Raw genomic sequence first — 22,764 nt, forward strand, 5'->3', positions numbered from 1 at the left:
GAAACCTAGGTATACATTTAAGAGAAACTTTGAGGATGGAAAGGAGCTCCTGAGATTGTTCAAGCAGGATCAGTCAGAGCAGATTGCCTAGGATTAAGTGTAGTTGGGGTTTTAATAATGCTATGGATGGTTATTCAGCAAGCTTTCTGAGCAATCCACTGTAAAAAGAAAATTCACTCTTGCCACACTCTTGCACACTCTTAACATTTTTTGTGTGTTGGTATCTCTTACGTCTTATCCTGGCAGTAGACTAGTTAAGAGGAGTCTGGCTCCCTGTTTATACACATAGATAAGAGCCATCCTCACACAGCCGTTCTGTTCTTCAGACTAAACACTCATGTATCAAGGATGTTCCAGTCTCTTAATAATTTTTGTATCCCTTTTCTAGAACCGCTCCTGTAAACCCACGTCTGTGTTGTCTGGGGAGCCTACACCTGGCCTTTCTAATGCTGAGTTGTGAGCGCATTCGCCTTGCTTTTACCTGCTGGCAGTGCTGCTCTTAATGTAGTCCAAGAAGCTGTGGACTGTCCTTGCTTGCAAGGGCACGTAACTGGTTTATGGTCAGCTTGGTTTTTTATGTTCCTCAAGATCTCTCTCTACCAAGCTGCTCTCCAGTCAGGTGGAGACACTCAGCAGGTACTGGTGCTCCCTTTGTGCAGGACTTGAATTTTTCTTTGTTGAACATGATGAAATTCCTTTCTGCCCAACTCTAGATGGTGGCAGAGGCAAGTAATACTCACTTTCCTAGGGACTGAGTTGAGGCTGATCAGTCTGTCATCAGTCTTCGTTCTTGAAGATAGCACTGATATTTACACTCTTCTATTTAACAGGAAGGTGTAATCACCTTTCAATTACAGGACTAAGAGTACACTCATCCAAACATCAGGCAGCTCCCTTAGTGCTCATGAGCATGACCTGTTAGGGCCAGTAGACTTCTATATGTCCTGTGTAAATGCTCCATAACCTAGTCTTCCACTGAGGCTAAGTTTTCCTTGCTTTGGCCATTCCTTCTGTTCCTGAGGACCTTGGGTTCCTAAATACAGGTATTAGCATTAAATATTTGAGGCAAATAAAGTGCTGAGTTCCTTGGTTTTTCTGTGTTTATTGTCATCAGGGGCTCTGCTATATTTAGGAGTGGCCCTACATTTTCTCTAGTTTTCCTTTCCTGTTTTTATAATCATAGAATTTTACTGCACAGGTTCAAATCAAGGTAGACCTTGGCTTTCCCAACCCTATGCCTACACAGTAAGACATACTCTTCCTGCCCCAGATCATTTCCTTTTTATATCTAAGCTCCCTATTAATTTCTGCAGGCTTCCTGTTGCCTTTGATGTCCTGCACATGGTGATAGATCATTTTTTAGCTTGCGATGATGGTTTAGTATCAACTAGCTTTACTGGGCCCTTCTCTAAAGGGTGTCTTTAGGATTTGTAGGATTTTTCCAAGTACGTCTCTGAAGAGATTACATTCTCCTGTCGTGAAATCCGGGGTTGTCTTGTACTGTATCCTTCCTCTAAGGGTTCTGAACTCAATCATCTCATCACTGTGGCAGTGAAACTTTAATGTTCCATGACCAGTTCTTCACAGTTTGTATGTGTCAGGTCTAGCAGTTTGCTTCTCTATCATCAGGACATTGTTACCACTGCACTCCAGAAATTCCCTGGATTGTTTGTGTTCTGCTTTGTTGACCTTCCAGCAGATGCCATGATGCTTCAAGTTCCCTGTGAGAACAGGGCCTGTAAACATGAAACTTTTTTCCCGTTGCCTGAAGGAGTCCTCATATATACTTACTCTCTAAAGCATGCACCTATTACAGCATCACCAGTGTTGTTCTGTCTGCTAACCTTGACCTATAAGTTCCTGACTAGTTCCTAATCTGCCCTCATATAAGGGACGACTCCTCTTAGCCTTCCTAGCATCTTCTTCCTGAAGAGCACTTACCCATTAGTTGCAGCACTCCAGTCATGTGAGTTATCCCACCATGTGTCCATGATCCCAGTGTTGTTGTGGACCTGCATTAATTACACACACCTCTGTAATCCCCTTCGTTCATTGCCCATGCATTGGTGTATAGGTGTTTCAGGGAACCACCAAAATGTGCTTCTCTCGCTTGTTTGTTGGGGAATCTCTCCAACAGTTAGACCCACAAGTCTATGGACGTTTGGATTTATCAATATAAAAATTAACAGTTAAGGGATTATCAGAGATCCCACACGAACTTGTAAGACTAGGAGAGGCTGTATTACCATTATGTAATAGCCATTGGGCACTTAAATGGAGGATTTAATATCATGCACTAATGAAATGGGAAATCATGGTGGAAGCATTTGCTGAAATTTTTCTGAAGAGAACTGGGCAATATAAGGAATGAAGACATTCCAAAATAAACAGCTGCCCTCTAAATGCCAAATTAGTTAGGGCTTCTTTTCCTAGGATTTTCTGACTTTCAGGAATTCTTGGTGAATTAGATTCAGCATGTTCTGAGCAGGAGAATCCCTAGATGCCAAGTTTTTTCATTACAGTAATGCTGTCATATACATTCAAGCCATGATAATAAATTCACTACTAACTTTCTGGGCTAGAAGCGTGGGTTTGGTCTTCTTCGCGAGGAGTTCTCCTTCCTTGCTTTTGCTTTGATATGACCATTCTTTGGAAATGTCTTTGTGATTCTGTGCCATTGTATTCTCTTTTATGATTTTATGGTGGATACCTTCAGAAGGTTTTCCCGGTCTTTTTTTATTTGCCTTTTTTTGGTTGATTAGTTGGTTGGTTTTGTTTGATTTTGGTTGGTTGGTTGGTTTTAAAGCACCTTACATTTTGGGGGTTTGTTGTTGCTGTTGTTTTATTCACTTAGGTTTTGGGGGTATTTGGAACGTTTTTGGTTTTGGAGTTTGTGGTTTTTTAGTTGGTTGGTTTGTTTTTTTGGTTTGGTTTTTCATTTTGTATTTTACTTGTTTGTTTGTTTGTTTTTTCCAGAGTGCTTAATATGTTTCTGTGTTTTTAGGACTCCTTCTTTTCTGTTCTTTGTTTTTTTTTGGAAGGTCTTTTCATCCTGACAATATCCCTCTGTGGGTTTGTTATGAAGGCAGGTGCTTCTTCTTGTGTCTTTGTTTTTGAGTTGAGGTTCTCACTCAGTCTGGCAGGGTTCACAGACTGGTCTCTTGTAACTCTGTATAAGCTCATGATGAGTGTGTACTGCATCTACTCACTGAATTGCAATATAATTTAAAATCTGGATAGAAGTGTTTAGCCTCTTCTAGTAAGAATCACCTATTTGTATCTTTGCTTCTTCCTAGCATGAATGAATTTGTTGACTAGCCCAGACCCTTGGAATGATGTCTTGAACAGAGTCTTAGCATTGTTTCTGTGCACAGCAGTTCAGTCTGCAAACACAGAGAGAAGTGGACTGAGCTTAGACCATGCCCAAGCACAGCTCTTATTTTCATATATTCTTTATGAATTTTATGAAAATTTATATTCATATATTTTCATATTCTTTGTTTTTCATATATGAAACTTCTGGTGTATCACCTTTATGGGTCATCAATCTGCTTTTTTACCTGGTTCTTTATGGTCATTCGGGTGTTAACATGTGTGTTTGAACTTGGATTTGGAAGCTATAGATGCCCATTGAGCATTTGTGGTAGTGCCAGCCGCAGACGCAGTCCTCAGTACAGGGAGCGAGCAGCTGGGGTGGTGGCAGTGGTGTTCCCTCCCCGACGGGACAGGGATGTTCCTGCAGCACCATGGACAGGGCCAGGTTTGGGGCGGGAGCAGGGCCCGCCGGAGGCTCCACACCTCGGTGTGTTCCGTGGCGTGGGACTGGGATGTGTGCAGAGTCGTGAGTCTCTGACATTGTTGCTGGCTGCTCTCTCAAGCCCAGTTCTTTCCCCAGGTACTCCAGTGTTCACCTGCTTACAGCTCCCAAGCTAAGGAGGAGAGTCTCTGCGTCCCAGTCTCTGCTTTCAGAATCTGACATAATGAACTGTAATACATTGCTTTGTAAATGCATCAAGCGTCACACCTACTGCTGACATTAAAAAACGATGGGGAGTGTGTGTGTTTTGTTTCTAAGGCATTAAAGATCTTCAACATAGCCTAGAAAATGTTAATTTAATTTTTTTTGCTGTTGTTTAAATACTAGTGTTATGGAAAGAGAGTAATAAAATCTTTGCATAGTTTGGAAGTTGTCATGTGTCTTTATCTTTACAGTGCTGTGTAATAAATGAAAAGTTGAATTAAAAGCAGAGCTAATACTGTCCCATTTTGTAAATGTGCATTTTTATTTTAATGATAAAACAAATGTGTGTGGAATATTCTGAAAAAAAGTCTTGTACATACACTCTGCTTTTTTGCTTGAGTGCAATAAAAAATAGAAGAACCTCTATGTAATTCAGTACAACCTAGCAGAATTTGGTCAGATTATCAATGTAATATGCTGTCTTAATGTGGGAAGATTTTGTAAGTCACCTTTGAAACAAGCCTGTTTTAAATCAAATCTCCAGTCAACCACTTCTAAGGAGATGATATTGAAAGTTCTGTCAGGCATTTTGAATGGTAATATTAAAAGATTATGTGTTTTTTAAGAAGTTTAACTGTAGTTTGTTGACGGAGAACAGAAAGAGTTGCTGGCTGAAAACTTTACAAAAGCAGAATAAAGGCTGATTGATGTAAGGCATGTAAACAAAGTGTTGCATATGAAAAGATAGATGCTGAAAGTGGTAGTAAATCTGGTTTTGTTTTGATTTGTGTATTGTTTGTTGAGTGAATTTGTATATTTGGAGAGCATAGCCAATGTTATATTCTGATCGTGGTTGTTTCTATGCAGACCTGGACAGTACATTTTGACATTAGCCATAGAGATTGACTGTGAATTAGTTGTTTGTGGTAAACATGACAGTGTGAGTAAGATTTTGCTCTTAGGGGGCCTAAAGATAAATTGTCATTAGACACTTTTCATTATTACTCTTTGTGTGAATATAAACTTCGTGTGTATTTTTCTAGTAGTTTTCCCCCCGGTTTTTTTCAGCATTGTATTTTAACTTTAGTGTGTGTTAAAATACTATACTTTTAATTTCAGTGTGGTAAAGTGATAAACCCAGAAATTTCCAGACAGAGATCTGACAATTGTCACTGAATCTATCAGACTGTAAGAACTGATAAGGTTCTCTAAGAGTGGTAACTGTCCAGCAGTTATGAAACTGACCTTTGAAATATCCAGGATAATGCCCACCTGTCACACGTCTAGTTAACTGTGATTCTGAATGTCTAAAGTGTTTTGCCACCTGAAGGTTGAAAAAAAAAAAAAGGAAATGTGTGTAGGGAAGGTGTAGCTATAAGAAGGTTCAGTTGAAGGTTTCTCTCTGGCTTAGTCTAACCTATCTCAAAGGAAGGCTTGCATTAGGAATTCTGCTGTGTTGAAGAATCTGGCCTTGTTTTGGGACTTAATTAAAGATTTAAAGTTCTTACTTGAAATACAAATACCCCATTTACTATGCGTATTGTATAATCTCATTTTTGGTATGGTAGGGTGAAGAAATTAAGAAAGGTTATATGTTTGACAGCATAATATAGCCACCATTTTATTAGATAACCTTAATTTTAAAATCAGATGATCATTATTAAATCACTGAATGTGTACTGTGGCAGAAGAATTAGTCTTTTATGAGCAATTAGTTGAGCAGATTTTTTTAGCTTGGGTAAGGCTTAACCATTTATTATTAGCCATCATTTTCACAATGTTAGTTATCTTCCTCTGTAGTTCCAGATGTGCAGCTGTGACATTTGTTGGAACATACCAGCTTTGTAATGTTTTTTGGTAGTATTTTCTTTCTTCTTATGTAACTCATAGCAGAAAATAAAATGTTTTTTCTGGTTCAAATACTGAATAGACTTTGGGAAAACATAGTCTGAAAGTTGCTTTCTAAGTGTCCTTATCTCAGAGGAAAAATACAGGGCAAAAAGAGAAGGAATGTCTACCGTGATCTAGTGTATGTAATAGAGAAATTATGAATTCCATCTGTTTAATAAGTACTGCCTAGATTTAAGGAATAGTATTGCTAGTCAGTAGGATTGCAGTGCTATGAGAGAAAAACATGCCATGCAGCTGTATTAATTTTTTTATTATTTCAAGAGTTATGTATTTTCCAGTATTAGAGGAATTGTTTTATTTAACTAGCTAAATTTAAGAAGTATGTTGTGCTTCAACACTTCGAGGTGGAAATAACATTTTTTGAGATGATACTTTGTAATAAAGTTGATGATAAAAGTCTGTGCTTCTGCATACTTCACAAAAACTTTGCTGTTACTGTTTGGAACACTTACGTCATCAAACCAGCTAACAAATCTTTTCATGGTATCTTTTAAGGAAGCAATGTATTAATCATTGTAGTTAAAAGTAATTTTATAGTTCAAATTGGCACCAGTGGAATTTACTTCTAATTAATACTCTACTGAACTCAAGTCTGGCTTTTTTCCCCAAAGATATGAATAGCAGTATCACAAGTGTCTAGATTTCTGAGTATGGCTGTATGGTGTTTTGCCACCTTCCTTCTTGACCCATAGACTGTATGCAGAGAATACAGATAATGAAAAACTATTTTTTTAACAGCTGCTTTTTAGTTTTCTGGGGAAAATGGGGGGGGGGGGGGGAAGGTAAGTTAAAGTTAAGTAGCTGTAAACCATAACACGCTGTAGAGAGAGGAGAGAAAGTGTGAATTTTTTCCTAGATGCTCATAATAGGGATAGTAGTTACAGACTAAGCACACATTTAAGATTTGCAGGATGCAAAAATCAGTGAAAAATATGCTTAGATTTGTCTGAAATTTACTGCAATTTGAGAATATCAGTCATTTGTAGCTGCTATATTAAGTATAAAATTTCACATTAACTATGTGAAAGAGGTCATAATTCTGTATTTTTGTTTTAGATTAGATTCATCACTTTGAGTTCTGTTAGAAGTTAGTCCTAGAGGAATAACTTTGGATAGGCAGTCAAGCAATGTTATAAGTAAGGAAGGTTCTAATATAGATTGATGGCATTAAAGAATGTCAAAAGGTGTGTTTTGTTTTGTTTTTAACTTCAAATAATCTAGGAATAACAAGAAATAAAGGACAGTTAATAAAGACTCTCCAAAGTACGGAAAATAACCTGAGAAATATTGGTGCTTTGAGGAGTTTGGTCTGTATTTGTTGATTCAGTTTTCCTGCTGAAGATATGTTTACATCTTGTCCCTTCTATATTTGAATGTACTGTGCCTTTTTGATTGTGAATTGCTGAATATTGTGGGTAATTCAAAGTGTCTTTGCATGCTAAATCTGAGAGGTGTTACTCACAATGACCAGAACTGCTTTAAAGTACTATCCGCATAGGGTGCAAATTAAAGTTATTCTAAATGCATGATTTTTCTCCTCAGGAAAGCAAACAGTTCTTCCATCTGATGGATGTACTTGCATTGATGCAGCATTTGTGTATTCTGTTCAAATAGCCTAAATATTTGAAATTTGCCAGCATTTGCTGTTTATACATGTGACCAGTAATGGGGAACATTTTTCCTCCAAAAACTGCTGGGAAGGAAAAGGGTCAGAATAAATACAGGTGCTTAAGTAAACAGCTGTTGGTACACTTAGAAGGCAGTTAGAGTCGGTCAAGACACTGACAGAATCCTCTCAGTCCCAGTTCCATGGAGACCTAAATACTGCAGTGCTCAGGGCCATGAAGAAGTGGTTTGTTACCTGTGGTTTTTCCCTGGCTTAGTTTTTTTCTGCCTTAGTTAGGTCATCATGTGTCATTGTCCAGGAACTGATAGTCAGCACAAAGGAAGTGGTGGGAGCAGGCAAAGAGGTAGAGCAGAGAACCACAGATTCCAGACCAAAGCCTGATGTTTCTGGAGATGTTCTGTTGTTGCAGTTATCCTTATTGAATATGAATCTAGTATCTTGTTTCCCTATCTGTCTATAGTCCAATTGCATTTTGCTAGACTTTTTTATAGGGATCTGCCGCCTGGCTGGCTTTCTTCAAAGGTGTTCTAGTCACCTCTGTGATTGGTTCTTACAGATATCCATCAGTATTATACTGAAAATTCCTGCTTACTTCTAGATCAGGTAGTAAATTGAAAGTGGTAAGAGAACAGGCAGTTGAAGAGAGCATAATAGCATCCTAAGGAGGAAGGAAAAGGGAGTGCTTCACAACTGTTGGTGTCATTGTGGCCATTTCTTCCTAGATATGTTTGCATTGAATTAGAATCTGTGTAGATACAAATATATTTTAATAAGAATAGGTTAAAACCTTTACATATAATTTCTAATTGTTTTCTAGAAGTCTTCTGGCATTATTGTTGTGGAGTCTTGGAGTATTTTTTACTACTAATCACTGAGATTTTGCAGTGAAACCTGACATTAGCAAGACTACCTACAGTATGTAATTCAGTACAGTCTTGTATGTGGCTTTCCAGAGTTGAGAAACAGTTAAAAGTTATAGAAGGGCTTTTGACACTTTCTGTGCTTTTCTTGCTCTATGGGTTACAAATATTAATCTGCCTTATAGGTTACATTTCTGGTTTGTTTGTGATACTACACTTTTATAATGTTTGAGATGCTGTATTCCACAGGATATGGTTTTGTGTAGTCTGCTGTGTTCGACCAATAAAAACATTTTCAGGTTTTAGAAGTGGAATTAAGCCATAGTGGATAACTGTCAAAGATATGCTGAACTGCCAGACAGTCTGAGGATGATGGAGTAGTCTTTTCTTTAAGCAAGCCCTAAATATGTATTTTATTTTTTTTCTTATGAGTTACAGCACTGGACTGATTTTTGTGTGTGAATTGAAATAAAGTATCCTATCAGTGATAAAAAAAAAAAGGTTACTTATCTTAGGATTCAGAAAGTATAGAATCTAGGTCTGAGGAGCTAAGTTGAATGTACTTTTTATTCTTTTTGTTTTTCAGAGGTCCAGAAGACACAATAAATGATTGTAAAATCCTTTTTATAGAGGAAATGTACAAGATTGAAAAGCCAGGAGCCTATCCATTGACATTTGGGGATGGAGATTTCAAAAGTATGCGCTTTTTAAATTATTTGAATATAAGTACAAATTAAGTGATGTTTATTTAGAAAATATCAGCATGCAGAGGTAGTAGTAATAATTGTTTTCTGTTCAGGAAAGTAGTAACATTGAATCATTTTTAGTCTTCTGTTCTAAAAGTATAGTTACTATTAGATGGCTGTATTACTTGACATATTCAGAAACTAGTAACAGCTTTGTGCTATCAGTCATAAGTGGTGAAAAAGGGAAACAGCTGATAATGCTCTAAATAAACAGTGCAGAATGAATTTGCAGTCTTATTTAAGTTCCTAGAGAAGTGTTCAGATCACCAAAACTTCTATTGCAACTGACATGTAATTTAAGCTTTTAATAAATTAATAAATGCCAAAGATAGAATTAGTCTGTAGTAGTGCAATTTAACTCTGTCATTATGTCAGGAAACAAAAAAAAGATAAGGAACTTTGCTCTAAAGCTGGTTGTACCATGAAAAAAAAGGGATAATTGATGTTTGGATTAGATTACCCTGCATGACCTTCTAAAAAAATGACTATGCCAGACCTCCTTAATGTCCCCACAAACATGGTAAGGAGTTAGTGGCAGTTTATCTAAAAAGTAGTGTGACATTTTACCCTAAGTTGGAAATATTAAAGTCATGAGTGCTAAATATTTGTGATAGCAACACTGAAGACTGAACTGCAGGTCTGCAAGTAGGTTTTAGATATAATTATATATTACATTCCTGACTCCATGCAATTTTTCAGAACCTTTGGAGGTAGCTTTCAGTGCACAAGGAGTCTGAGTAATGTTTATTTGTTGTCTAAAAAAAAAAAAAAAATCACTATTTTTCAAAGGAGCAAGTACCATTCCCTGTGGTATTCTTAAAAGTAAAAATGTCAATTTCTCAAGTCATTATTCATTTTTATTATTTGAGAATTACTTTCGTCAGATTACTAAAAAATGAAAAAAGAAAACTATTCATTCTGTTTTATGTTTTCTCGGTCATATTAAAAGATGTTTGCATATCTTAAAGCATGTTTTGATTTAAAAAGATTGCAGTGTGAAAAAATTTAAGATCTACAAATACTGGTTTGCATTTACATACTCTTTATTTTACAAGTATGCAGTGTTTTAAATGGCATAAAAAATTATTGCAATTCATTTAGTTCTTCCCTGCAGCTGCTGTGTAGTGAATTAATTTTTCAAATTGTGTGTGTCAAGGAAATGAGTGATTACTGTATTGCTGACTGTACAAAATTGTCTACAATGGTGCTATTTGATCTGACACGAGTATTTACTTATCATAGAATCATTTAGATTGCAAAAGGCCCTTAAGACCATCAAGTCCAACTGTTAACCCAGCACTGCCAAGTCCACCACTAAGCCATGTCCCTAAGTGCCACATCTACATGTTTTTTGAACACTTCCAGGGGTGGTAATTCCATCACTTCTCTGGGCAACCTCTTTCAGTGCTTGACCATTCTTTCTGTGAAGCAGTTTTCCTAATAACCAATCTAAACCTCCCCTAGCCCAACTTCAGGCTGTTTCCTCTTGTCCTTTTGACTGACCTTCTCCTGCCTACAACCTCCTTTCACACAGTTGTAGGGAGCAATAAGGTCTCAGGTCACCTGAGCCTTCTTTTCTCCAGGCTAAACAACACAGCTCCCTGAGCTGCTCCTCATAGGACTTGTACTCCAGACCCTTCACAAGCTTCACTGGCCTATGCTGGACATACTCCAGCACCTCAGTGTCCTTCTTGAAGTGAGGGATCCAAAGCTGAACACACGATTTGAGGGGTGGCCTCGTGAATCTATACTTTGTACACTCATTGCCACACTAATTGTTTCAGAGTCAAGACCTTCATTGTCTATCATAGCTCCTTCCCTGCAATGTTGATAGTTGTTTCTTTATTTGTAACCTCTTTGCTTAAACTACCCAAATATTGACATCTGTGTAGAGATTGGCACCTCTGTGTATGTTTTATTCCATTTTGTTCCTGGTCCCAATCTTATTAATTTTAACATATTGTTTATAACCTTCATAAATAAATATAATTCATAAATACAACCTTTAAAAGTGTGATCATGAAAATAAATTGATCTCGGAATTCAGCCTTATTTCTTGAACTGTTCTTTTTGCTGAAGCCAACGCTCACCACACAACCCTGTTCATATTATTCTGTTTTTTCAGCCAGGTCATCTGTTTTGCCTTCATTCAAGCATGCACAGTGTACGTCACTTGAGTTGTATGCCATAAGCACCAGTGTAGCCTTTCCTTCTGGACTGTACTTGCAACCCCATTTGTACTGTGTATTAAAAAGAGGTTAAGTATATATACACATATCTATAAACACACAGTTCCCTTAGCTTATATACTCTGGAAATATGCAGAATTTTATTACAAAAACAGCAGATGAAATTAAAACCATTATTTGACCTTAAATATTCTATGAGATTGTTGTAAGCACAATCAGAAAATGCACTGACTGTAGTTTTGTCTATATTAAGCTACTCTCCATGCCCTTGTCAAAAGATAGAATGCCTGCTGTGGAAATAATCTTCATCAAATAGACAGTGTAGGCTGTCACTGCAGAAAAACTCTTATTTCTTGAGCATGGTCACATAATAATCAGGTTTTGTATGTGTGAAGTGATGTCATTATACATTTAGCAGTTACAATTAAAAATAAAGTAGTCATTTTCTAGTTAATTAATGGAAATAAAATTCTACAGCTGAGGAAAGGAGTAAGGCTAAGCCTATTAGAAAAGTATACTAGAATTAAAAAAATCTAAGAAGCAACATATTTGTAAATATCTTAAAAATATTTATATACAACATAGAAATAAGACCTAGGTATCAACATGTATTACTTCCATCAGAATGCAAACCTGTGCTGTGATAACTCTTCCTGCAAAAAAAAAGATAATATGAAATTGTATATGCAACTAAACTCTGCATTGTTGGCTGAGGTGAACAGACCTGTTTTCATGAGACCAACAGTGCAGCTATAGTTAGTGCATTTGACTTACAACATGCTTAAAACACAAATGTGAAAAATGAAAGTCATGTCACAAAAATGACAGCTTGTAGTTTGTTTGTATATTGAAGAAAGTTGAGAACTTCACATATTGTTTAACTGATCTACAATATGTAGACCTTTTTTTCTCTTTTTCTATTAAAAAAAAAAAATTACTAACCTTTTACCTAAGAAACTGGTTTCATAACTGAAACCAGTTAGTTACATAGACCTAAACAAATTGTGGTGTTAAGAGATACAGAAAAGTAGGCAGTTTCATTTTGTCTATTATTTATTGGATGAAATAGACTCTTCGGTTTCCTTAGGGAGTGCTCAGTCATCACTTCTAAAATTTTTCAAAGGAGTTAACAGTTATCTGGGATTTCATAGTCTGACTTGAATTGGTGTTGACACCTTGCACAGATTGTGAGTTTAACCTAGCTGTGCTGGAAAACCCTCAGATTTGTTCATCAACACTTGTAAAATTTTTCCTTTCTCTTCAAATGACCTTTGGGAGAGAAGTCTCAAACTAAGAGAAGATTGCCTCCATTTGGATAGCGTGATAAGTCTGCTAGGCTACGCTTTACTAGAAGCAATATTCTCATAGATTTTGGCACTTTTTTAGAAGTATATATTTAAGTGTACCTTTGCCTTTAAGGCTTTGCAAAATAGTCACTGCTGGTAGCTTTACGTGTTTATTTCTCAGGTTTTCCAGTCAGTACATCTCACTAAACCTTCTATCTGCAGCTGGTAATCTTCCCTCTTCAGTGATTCTTTTATATTCTTCAAAGTTTTTTCTCTTGAAAACAATGATTCAAACATTCTGATATAGAACTTCTTATCATAGAATGGTTTAGTTGGAAGGGACCTTTAAAGATCTTCTAGTCCAAGCCCCTTGCTGTGGGCAGGGATATCTTTCATTAAATCAGGTTGCTCAAAGCCCTATTCAATCTTACTCTGAAAGGTTCCAGGGATGGGGCATTCACACCTTCTCAGGGTAACCTGTGCCAGTGTCTCATCACCCTCACAGTAAAAAAATTTCTTCCTTATATCCAGTCTAAATCGTGTCTCTTTCAATTTAAAACTGTTCCTTGTTGTCATTGTTGTTGCTCCCTGTCATTACTGTCTTGGTAAAAAATCTTTCCCCATCTTTCTTATAAACCCACTTTAAGTATTGAAAGCCCACAAAAAGGTCTCCCTGAAGCCTTCTCTTCCCCAGGCTGAAGAAAGCCATCTCTCTCAGCCTTTCTTAGGAGAGATGTTCCAGCCGTCTGATAATTTTCATGGCCCTCCTCTGGACCTGTCCTAACAGTGGTTGGAAGGAGTATTCGGGGAACTACAGGCCTGTCAGCCTTCCTCAGTGCTGGGCAAGGTCATGGAGCAGATCGTCCCGAGTATCATCACACATGATGTGCAGGACAACCAGGGGATCAGGCCCAGCCAGCAGGGATTTGTGAAAGGCAGGTTCAGCTCGACCAACCTGATCTTCTATGACAGGGTGACCCGCCTAGTGGTTGAGGGAAAGGCTGTGCATGTCATCTGCCTGGACTTTAATAAAGCCTTTGATACTGTTTCCCACAGCATTCTTCTGGAGGAACTGTCTGCTCATGGCTTAGACAGACACACTGTTCACAGGGTAAAAACCTGTCTGTATGGCCAGGCCCAGATAGTGGTGGTGGATGGAGTTACATCCAGCTGGTGGCCGGTCACCAGCAGTGTTCCCCAGGGCTCAGTACAGGGGCCAGTTCTGTTTAATGTCTTTATGGATGACCTGGATGAGGGCATTGAGTGCACCATCAGCCAGTTTGCAGATAACACCAAGATGGGCGGGAGTGTTGACCTGCTGGAGGGCAGGAGGGCTCTGCAGAAGGATCTGGACAGGCTGGATCATGGGCCAGGGCCAGTGGTGTGAGGTTCAACAAGGCCCAATGCCGGGTCTTGCCCTTGGGTCACAACAACCCCAGGCAGTGCCACAGGCTGGGGCAGAGTGGCTGCAAAGCTGCCCACAGGAAAAGGACCTGGGGGTGCTGGTGCCAGCAGCTGAACATGAGCCAGGGTGTGCCCAGATGGCCAAGAAGGCCAGTGGCATCCTGGCCTGGATCAGCAACAGTGTGGCCAGCAGGACCAGGGCAGGGATTGTCTCCCTGTAGTCAGCACTGGTGAGGCCACACCTTGAATTCAGTTCTGGTCCCCTCACTCCAAGAAAGACATTGAGGTGCTGAAGTGAGTCACACCATGTGCCTGAGAGTATTGATTGGATATCAGGAAAAATTTCTTCATGGAAGGGGTTATTAAGCATTAGGCCAAGTTCCCCAGTGAAGTGGTGGCATCACAGTCCCTGGTAGTGTTTAAAGGTGAGTGGGTATGGCACTTGAAGACATGATTTAATGCTGAAGATGATGGTGGTGCTAGGTTGACAGACTTGATGATCTTAAAGGTATTTTCAAACTTTATCGATTCTATGATTCTGTGATGAACTGCACTGCTCAGCCTGGTGTCATCTACAGCCTTGTTGAGAGTGCAGTCAATTCCACTGTGTATGTTATTGATGTAGGTAGAAAATAATAGTGTTCCCAGTATGACCCTTGAAGAACACCGCTCCTTAATGGTTTACATTTTTAAGTTGAACCATTGGATATGGACCATTCACTCTTTGACTGTGGCCATCCAATTAAATCTTTATCTGTTTAACATTTCATTCATAAAACCCATCTCTCTTCAGTTTAGCAGCAAGAATGTAAGACAGCTATAAAGCTAAAGAGTGTCCGAAACAAGGGCCACAGAGATGGTGAAGGGCCTTGAAGGGAAGCTTTATACAGAACAGCTGAGGTCACTTGGTCTGTTCAGCCTGGAGAAGAGGAGACTGAGGGCAGTCATCACAGTCTTCAACTTCTTCATGAGGGGAGGAGGAGGGGCACACACCAATGTCTTTTCTGTGATGACCAGTGACAGGACACAAGGAAATTGCCTGAAGCTGTGTCAGGGGACATTTAGGTTGGATATTAGGAGAATGTTCTTCACCCAGGGGGTGGCTGGACACCTGAACAGGCTTCCCAGGAAAGTGGTCACAGCACCAAGCCTGGCAAGGATTCAAGGAGCTTTTGGACAATGCTCTCGCACACATGGTGGGATTCTTGGGATGTCGTCTGCAGGGCCAGGAGTTGGACGTGACTGATTCTTGTGGATCCCTACCCACTCACAGTATTCTATAATTCTATGACTTTATGTTAAGAATATTGTGAGGGTCCAAATCAAAGGCCTTACAGACAGGTAAATGACATCTATAGTTCTCCTTTGACAATTGATGTATTCTGTCCGTGGTGGAGGACCAATGTGCCAATCAGGCACTATTTGCCCTTGGTGAAGCCATTTTATTTGTCTTTAACCAGCCCTCTGTCTTCCACATGGTTTGACATGTCTTCCAGGAGTCTATGCTCTGTGATCTTACTGGGCACTGAGATGAGACTGACTAGTCAATAATTCCTGGGTTCCTGCTTTTTGCCTTTTAAAAAAAATACTCCTTTTTCTCCAGTCACTGAGAACTTACCCTGACTGCTGTGGATTTTCAGACATGATGTGACTGCCGTGACTTTTTGTATATGATGGAGAGTGGCTTAACAACTACATTCACCAATTCTCTCAGGACCCTGGGATGCATCTCCTTGGGTCCCATGGTCTTGTCTATGCTCAGGTTCTCAGATGATCTTGAACCTGATCTTCTCTTACACTTCAATTCCCCAGTTCCTCTCTTGAGGTTCAGGGACTTCAGAGATGTGGGAAGAGTGATTACTAATGAACAATGAGGCAAACTAAATTGCTGCATACCTCAACCTTCTCCATGTTGATTGTCATTAGTTCTGTCCCATTTTGGGGAACAGAGAGGAGGATGGGGTTGTGTGTGTACATTTTCTTTAATCTTCTGTTTCTGACCAACATGCCTGTAGAAGCCATTGTTACTATTCTTTGTATCCCTTGCCAAATTCAGCTCCAGTTATACCTTAGCTTTCCCAATCCTGTCTCTACACCAGACAGCACTTCTCTTTTCTTCCCAGGATACCTGTCCCTGATTCCATGTCCTATGCTTTTCCTTCTTGTGTTTGACTTTGGCCAGAGTATTTGCTGAGCCGTGCTGGTCTCCTGCCATCGTTGCCTGAATGCTCACTGGTGGAACTTGAGAGCTCTTGGGCTCTAAGAAAAATGTCCTTAAAGATCTGACAGTTGTATTCTGCTCCTTTTCCCCTGAGTGCAGTTTTCCAGAGGGTCCCATGTAGTAATTCCTTAAACAACTAAAGTTCAGGCTCCTAAAATTCAGGGTGCTGACTTTAACCTTTCTTTGGCCCATAATGCTTGAGATCATGAATTCCACTGGGGCATGATCGCTTCAGCCCAGGCTGCCACTGGTCCTGACCTCACCTTTTAGTTAATCTGTGTCAGTAAGCAACAGATGCAGTAACACTTCTCTGTCACCCGGGTTAAGAAATTATCCTTGATGCTCTCCAAGAGTCTCCTGGACTGCTTACATCTTGCCGAGCTGCTTTTCCAGCAGATGTCAGGGTGACTGTCCTGACAAGTCCCTGCAGCTGGATCAGAACCTGCCAGAGTGATGCTTCCTGCAGGTGAAGTAAGAAGGTTTTGTCAGCAGGCTCCCCTCAGTTGGGTGGCTGGTAATAAACGCAAACCGTGAGGTTTCCTTTGTTGGTTTGGCCTCTGATTTTCGATCACAAGCTCTTGACCTGTTCATTGCTGTTTTTCAAAGACAGGTTTGTGCAATCAGTCCATAGAGGGCAAATTGCCTGCCCCTCCTTCCTTGCCTGTCCCTTCTGAACAGTCTGTAGCTATCAACTGGAGTGTTCCAGTCACATGATTTGTCCCACCAAGTTTCAGTGTTTGTGGTTAGATCATAGCTTTCCATCTGCACAGTCACTTCCAATTCTTCTGATTGTTACCCATGCTACATATATGTATACATGCCACTGTATAGACATTTTAGCTGGGCTATCAAGTGTGTCAGCGTTTTAGATAAAAAAACTCTTGTTTTTTTAGGCATTTCACAGGTGTTCCCCAGTCAGTTTTTAATTCATCAAGAGCCCCTGACTTTTCTTTGTTAATCAAAACTCCATCCCCTTCCCACTCAAAATCTAGCTCATTCTGCCTTTGAAGATGGAAGTATTGTTCAAGGTCCTCCAGAAAGACTGCAGATACAGCACAATGCTTGGCATTCCAGTCCCCCTTTCTTATAAAACTTTGTCTGGAGTTTCTCTCCACAGAGAATTTACATTGATAACTTACAACTGTGTTGATGAGTTTCTCTGTAAGGTCCATTCAGTTGGGAGGGCATGCTTTTCTTCAGCAGAAAGGGGCTTGGATTTCTGCAAAACTCTTAGTCATAAATTTCCTTCTTGGTATAGTTAGGAAAAACATTAAAGTTTCCAGAACTCCTCTGGATGCATCAAGGATCCACCTTGTATTTCTATTCAAGAATAAACTCCTGAAAGAAATATTTACTTTTATTGCTTGTATTATCCAAGCTAACTTACAAGGAACTGGTAAGCTGTACAGCTTCAAAAGGCAGCAAAGCTCCACCTGTAGGGAGAATATGCAGGTGCATCTTGGGGACAGGAGAAAATAAAGAGAAGCTGCTGATTAATTTTCTTTAGTAATTTTCTTTATGGCTTGTTTATACAGCAGAAGAAATCTTGTTAGACCTAGATAGTTAATTACCTCATTGTAAGAAAAAAAGTATTTTCAAGAGAACAGTGTTCATGTTCAGAAATAATTATTCCTTTAGATACAGTAATGCACTTTTCTGAGATACATGGCATTTGATGTTTCTTTGTTTTTGACAGGAAAAAGTGGCCCTGAATGCAAGCACTGTAGGGCTGATCCAGATAAGGAGTGCCGGTTTTGTTCGTGTTACTTGTGTGGTGGCAAACAGGATGCTCACATGCAACTCCTGTGTGATGAATGTAATATGGCTTATCATATATACTGCCTGAACCCTCCCTTAAGCAAGATACCAGAAGATGAAGACTGGTAAATATACAAGGATGATTTACTTACCTATACTGACATTCTATACATGGTACCTTTTTGATATTTGCACCTCATGAAAGAAAATGCTGAAGATGTTTTTAAATTCTGGGGTGTTTTCATCCATCTACTTAATAAAAGGCTTATGTTTTCTGTCAAGATAATTCTTTTAAATCATTCACAAGGGATAGTAGTAATGACCTTATGGAATTTCAAGACTGGTATGTTCATTTTATTCATTATGATCATTATGATCTTCTGTGACATTACCTGATCTGACTGTATTTATCGACAGTTGTTGTTCCTTAGCCTCTTCATTTTTTAAAAGCTTCACTGCTTGAGCAATTCTCTTATGCTCATGCTTCTCTGCCCCTTCATCCTCTGTCCCTGCTCATGCCCCTGTGCTCTTCATTGCCTCTATTACATTCATTTTTCGTGCTATGGAAGGACAACTGCATTGCTACTTTTCATGTCTTATGTACTTACTCTTATGTCTTTATTAGCTGTCTACAATTTATACTGTTCATATTTATCACCTGTCTACGACTTACTTGAGATTCTAATACTTTATAGCTGAGTAATAAGTAGAATTTTATTCTAAGAAAGTTTTCCATTATATAGACTTCATTAAATATCTAAGATGTCTATGAATACATTACATGGAATCTCTTTGAACCTTGTGATTATATTTTATGTAAAAATCTGTGTAAGTCTTTTGGAAGTTTTAATGTTCTCTGTAAATGAATAACTCAATCTCTTACACCTCACTGGATTCCATAATGTTTATTGGTTGGTACCTGATGGTCTGCCTGTTTTCTGAGGCAACTATCCTCACATGAAAGAATTTCTTACTAAAATCTAAACTAGCTAGAAGGTGCTTTAAGGTCTTCCTGAAGCCTTTTCTCCATACTGAACAGCCCCAAGTCTCTCAGCCTGTCTTCAAGGCAGAGGTGCTCCAGCCCTCTGATCAACTCAGTGGCTGTCCTACGGACTCTTTCCAACAGGTCCAGATCTTTCTTGTGTTGGGTGCCCCAGAGCCGGATGCAGCACTGCAGGTGGGGTCTCACAAGACCAGAGTAGAGGGGGAGAATCACCTCCCTTGACCTGCTGCCCACACTGCTTTGGATGCAGCCCAGGATTGGTGGGTTGGCTTTCTGGTCTGTGAGTGCACATTGCTGGGTCATGGTGAGCCTTTTGATCACAAACACCTCCTCCTCTCCAGAGCCAGTCTTCATTCATTCTCCAAATTACGAATTTCCAGAAGTTTAATTCATATAATTAAAATTCATTGGAAAATGGCTATCAAGCTTTTTACCTTGTTTTTGTTTGCTTTGTAACTAACAATAGGAGTCTTAAGATCTCTACATGTAAGTCCATAGGTGCATCTGTGGATGAAGTCACAGGATGGTAGAGGTATAGTTATGGACCTGGCTTACGTGAACCAGTTTCGGGATGCTTAGTGTCACCAGCCTTGTGCTGTCTCAATGATTGTCATTATGTAGAAATGCTTTTGCACTACGCAAAGCAGCATCTCCTACCAAAGAAGAAGTTCGTGCCCTCCATTCTTTTTGCATACTAGCAAAGAATCATGGCTGTCTGATTCTTGATATATGAACAGTTTGCTTTAGAATTGGAAATACTTCCATTTCATGTTTTTAGAATGTAAAATCTGGCAAACTCTCTTCAGGGTTTAGGCCTTCAGTTTGGGAAAGGGTAAATTTACCTTGTGGAGATTAAGTCACTCTGTATGTGAAACAGTATTTAATATTCCATACAAGATTCAGTTTAAAAGATATTAAGGTAATATTTTTATCCTGTCGAGAAACAGGGAATTCACTGTGTGAGCTCACCTAGTTAATTCACCTTGTGAATTTGCATTATGTCATATCTGTTCTTTTAATTGGTTGTTGCATGCGCTTTTTCTGTAAGCAGCTGTAATACTCTTCAAAGTCATAGTGTCAGATAATTTCAGCATCTTACATGATTATTTATTTTAATGTACATGGCTTCATTGTTTTAATGGTTCAACACCTTTCCTGAGATAGTGAAATCTATTCCTGTGGACGTTAATCATTAATTCTTCTATTCATATCCACATACAAAACTTAATAAATCCAAAACAGTCGAAGTACTACTGCTACTACTACTACAAGTAGTAGTAGTAGTAACAGTTGTTGTTATCTGAACTAGATTATTGATGTTAGTGTAGATCTGGCTTCCTCTTCTAATGGTGTATGGTCCAAACCTAGCCTATGGGAGCCAGAAACATGGATGTGCCTTTGTATTGATGTTCCTGGAGTGGGATTAGAATGTTATTGGAAACAGCAGAAGGACCACTGTACTCCTTTTCTCTCAGTTCTGTAGTCACTGCGTACTAGTATCTCTACTTTCCTACCTGAATGGATTTGTGTTAGTTGGAGTAGGCCACAACATTATATTCCAAATGGCCTCACTGTGGAGTGAGTGTGTTTGTGTGTTTCTGTACACATTATGTCATGTCTTGGCTCTACTTGATATTCAGCAATCTGCAGTGAAATTTGTTGCACTACCAGCAAAAAGTAAGACTGGGCAGGACATAGACCGTAAGTAGTGGTTAGCAGCATACTCTAATCTCAGCTATTTTCTCCTTTACATGATGTAAGTGAAGGAGGACTAAATGAAGAGAGAATACAGGAGACATGGGGACCTCTTATGTATCATATGAGAAAAAATAGTTATATGTTTTGCCGCTAGCACTCTATCTTTAAAGATACTGAAAATCCCTTTTTTAAAAAAAGTTGACAGTATTTGTTCATGTTGAGTTCATTTTTTAAGCCGTAGGCTTCAGCTGCTTAAGACTGGTGTATGCTTGCTAGCTTGAAACGTTCAGTCAAAATAAACAAATGGACACTCTTTTGGCTACAAAAAATGTATTGCCATTATTATGAAGTTAATTGAGGATCTACTAAAACCTTTTTTTAGGTATTGTCCTTCCTGCAAAAATGATTCTAATGAAGTTGTAAAGGCTGGAGAAAAGCTCAAACAGAGTAAAAAGAAAGCAAAGATGCCATCTGCCAGTACTGAAAGCCAGAGAGACTGGGGAAAGGTAGAGTGTGTTTTAGAAATAGCTGTTACTCTGATTGTTCATGTATGTGCTACATCTATAATTCTGCTTACATATGCACTACACAAAATTCAGTACTGGGTTGTACAGACAACAAGACAATGTTTAATCCTGCCCACTGTCTACTGGCAGTTAAAGCAGTGGAAGGATTATTAAGGTGACCAGATGTAAAAACAAAAAGAAAGACAACCCCAAATTCCCCTCCAAAACCCATAACCACATGTGACTTAATTCCTTTTAACAATTGTTAACATATTTTAAAGTATGTGTTTGCTATAATATACAGATTTCATGATCTCTGCATTGAATTTGCAAATAGTCTTCAATATTGTAATACTGATTCATTTTGTCTGATGTATTTTTAGGGCATGGCCTGTGTTGGTCGCACTAAGGAATGCACTATTGTTCCTTCAAATCATTATGGGCCTATACCTGGTGTTCCTGTTGGGACAACCTGGAAATTCAGAGTTCAGGTATGTTGTTTCAGTATTAGCTGTAGTTGAAGAAAGTAGGAATAATAATGAATGGGTTAGGCACTAAATAAATTTAAACTGACAATTGCCATTTTCACCAGGACTGAGTAAAGCAAATACATTATGATTCCAATATTGGAAGTGATGCCAATAGTAGCGAAGGCTGAACTGTACTGATTTTACCATACAACTTAATAGAAAGTCTGTTGGAATTATGATAAACATATTTCACATTTTAAGTGGGATACTTAGTGAATAGAGTTAAGTATTTTCTGAAGAGTTTTCTTCACATGAACTGATTATCCCATGCAGGGGGCATAGACTGCAGATTTTGAAAACATTATGTGGTATCACTGTGAATCGGCTCTGTAGGTGTTTTTGGTCATATGTAGTGTATGTCCAAATCTGCTTTTAGGCTGATGAACAGCTTAGACAGCTTACACTCTAAGTCTGTGCTGCTACTGAAATTCACTCTGTATTCAGCTTTTGGTGATTTTTTGAACTGTCTCGTTTTCTGTTTCAAATACTCCTTAGGCTCTGTGGTAAACTAGATGGGTAAAAAACTGGAAGACAAACAATCCTGTATACAGTATAATGGGGGCTAATTTTCCCAGTCCTTTTCACATTTTGGTTATGTAAGCACAGTGCCAATACTCAACGGGGCAGGAAAAAACAAAGCAGGGAGGAGGGAACAGCTTCATTTTGTGCCAGTACTGATTTTTTTGTAGTTTCACAATGTCCAGCAAGCGACAAGCTTCCTCCCTTTTTCCCCAGTCTGATCCAATTGCAATGGGTTATCTTTCATTTTTTTATTGGTTTTTTTAGTCATGAAAATACATACTTCCTTGTTTTCTAAATCGGTTAGTTCTTTGTCCCTTGTATGTGTAAATGACTGTAACTGAATGTTTTCTGTCATATTTGGAAGAATAAAACCAGGGGTTTTTAAACTGCTTGAGGAGGGGCAAGCCAAAAATTAAAAGCCTCTTCTGATTTGTTTCATGAACTTATCATCATTTGCTTTCTTTTTGTTGGCTGCCAGATTATGTAAAGTCTAGTAAGTAAGAGAACTTTCTAAAATCACTTAGGCAAACTCAAAGTATCAC

At 38.8% G+C, this 22,764-nt stretch overlaps 1 protein-coding gene across 5 annotated transcripts in view; it reads left to right on the forward strand.

Annotated features, from left to right (window-relative positions):
* Positions 1-22,764, forward strand: part of UHRF2 (ubiquitin like with PHD and ring finger domains 2) — a 78,969-nt gene that overhangs the window by 38,172 nt on the left and 18,033 nt on the right. For 4 of the 5 annotated variants that reach the window (XM_082301937.1, XM_082301938.1, XM_082301939.1 and 1 more), the window contains exons 5-8: positions 8,946-9,055; positions 17,902-18,088; positions 21,047-21,170; positions 21,554-21,661. In XM_082301937.1, coding sequence (XP_082158063.1) covers positions 8,946-9,055; positions 17,902-18,088; positions 21,047-21,170; positions 21,554-21,661 — 529 coding nt within the window. The remainder of the gene's footprint in view (positions 1-8,945; positions 9,056-17,901; positions 18,089-21,046; positions 21,171-21,553; positions 21,662-22,764) is intronic. The other variant, XM_082301941.1, reaches the window with a different exon arrangement.

This window comes from Coloeus monedula (genome assembly GCF_965178545.1).
Source record: "Coloeus monedula genome assembly, chromosome: Z".
Taxonomy (NCBI): domain Eukaryota; kingdom Metazoa; phylum Chordata; class Aves; order Passeriformes; family Corvidae; genus Coloeus; species Coloeus monedula.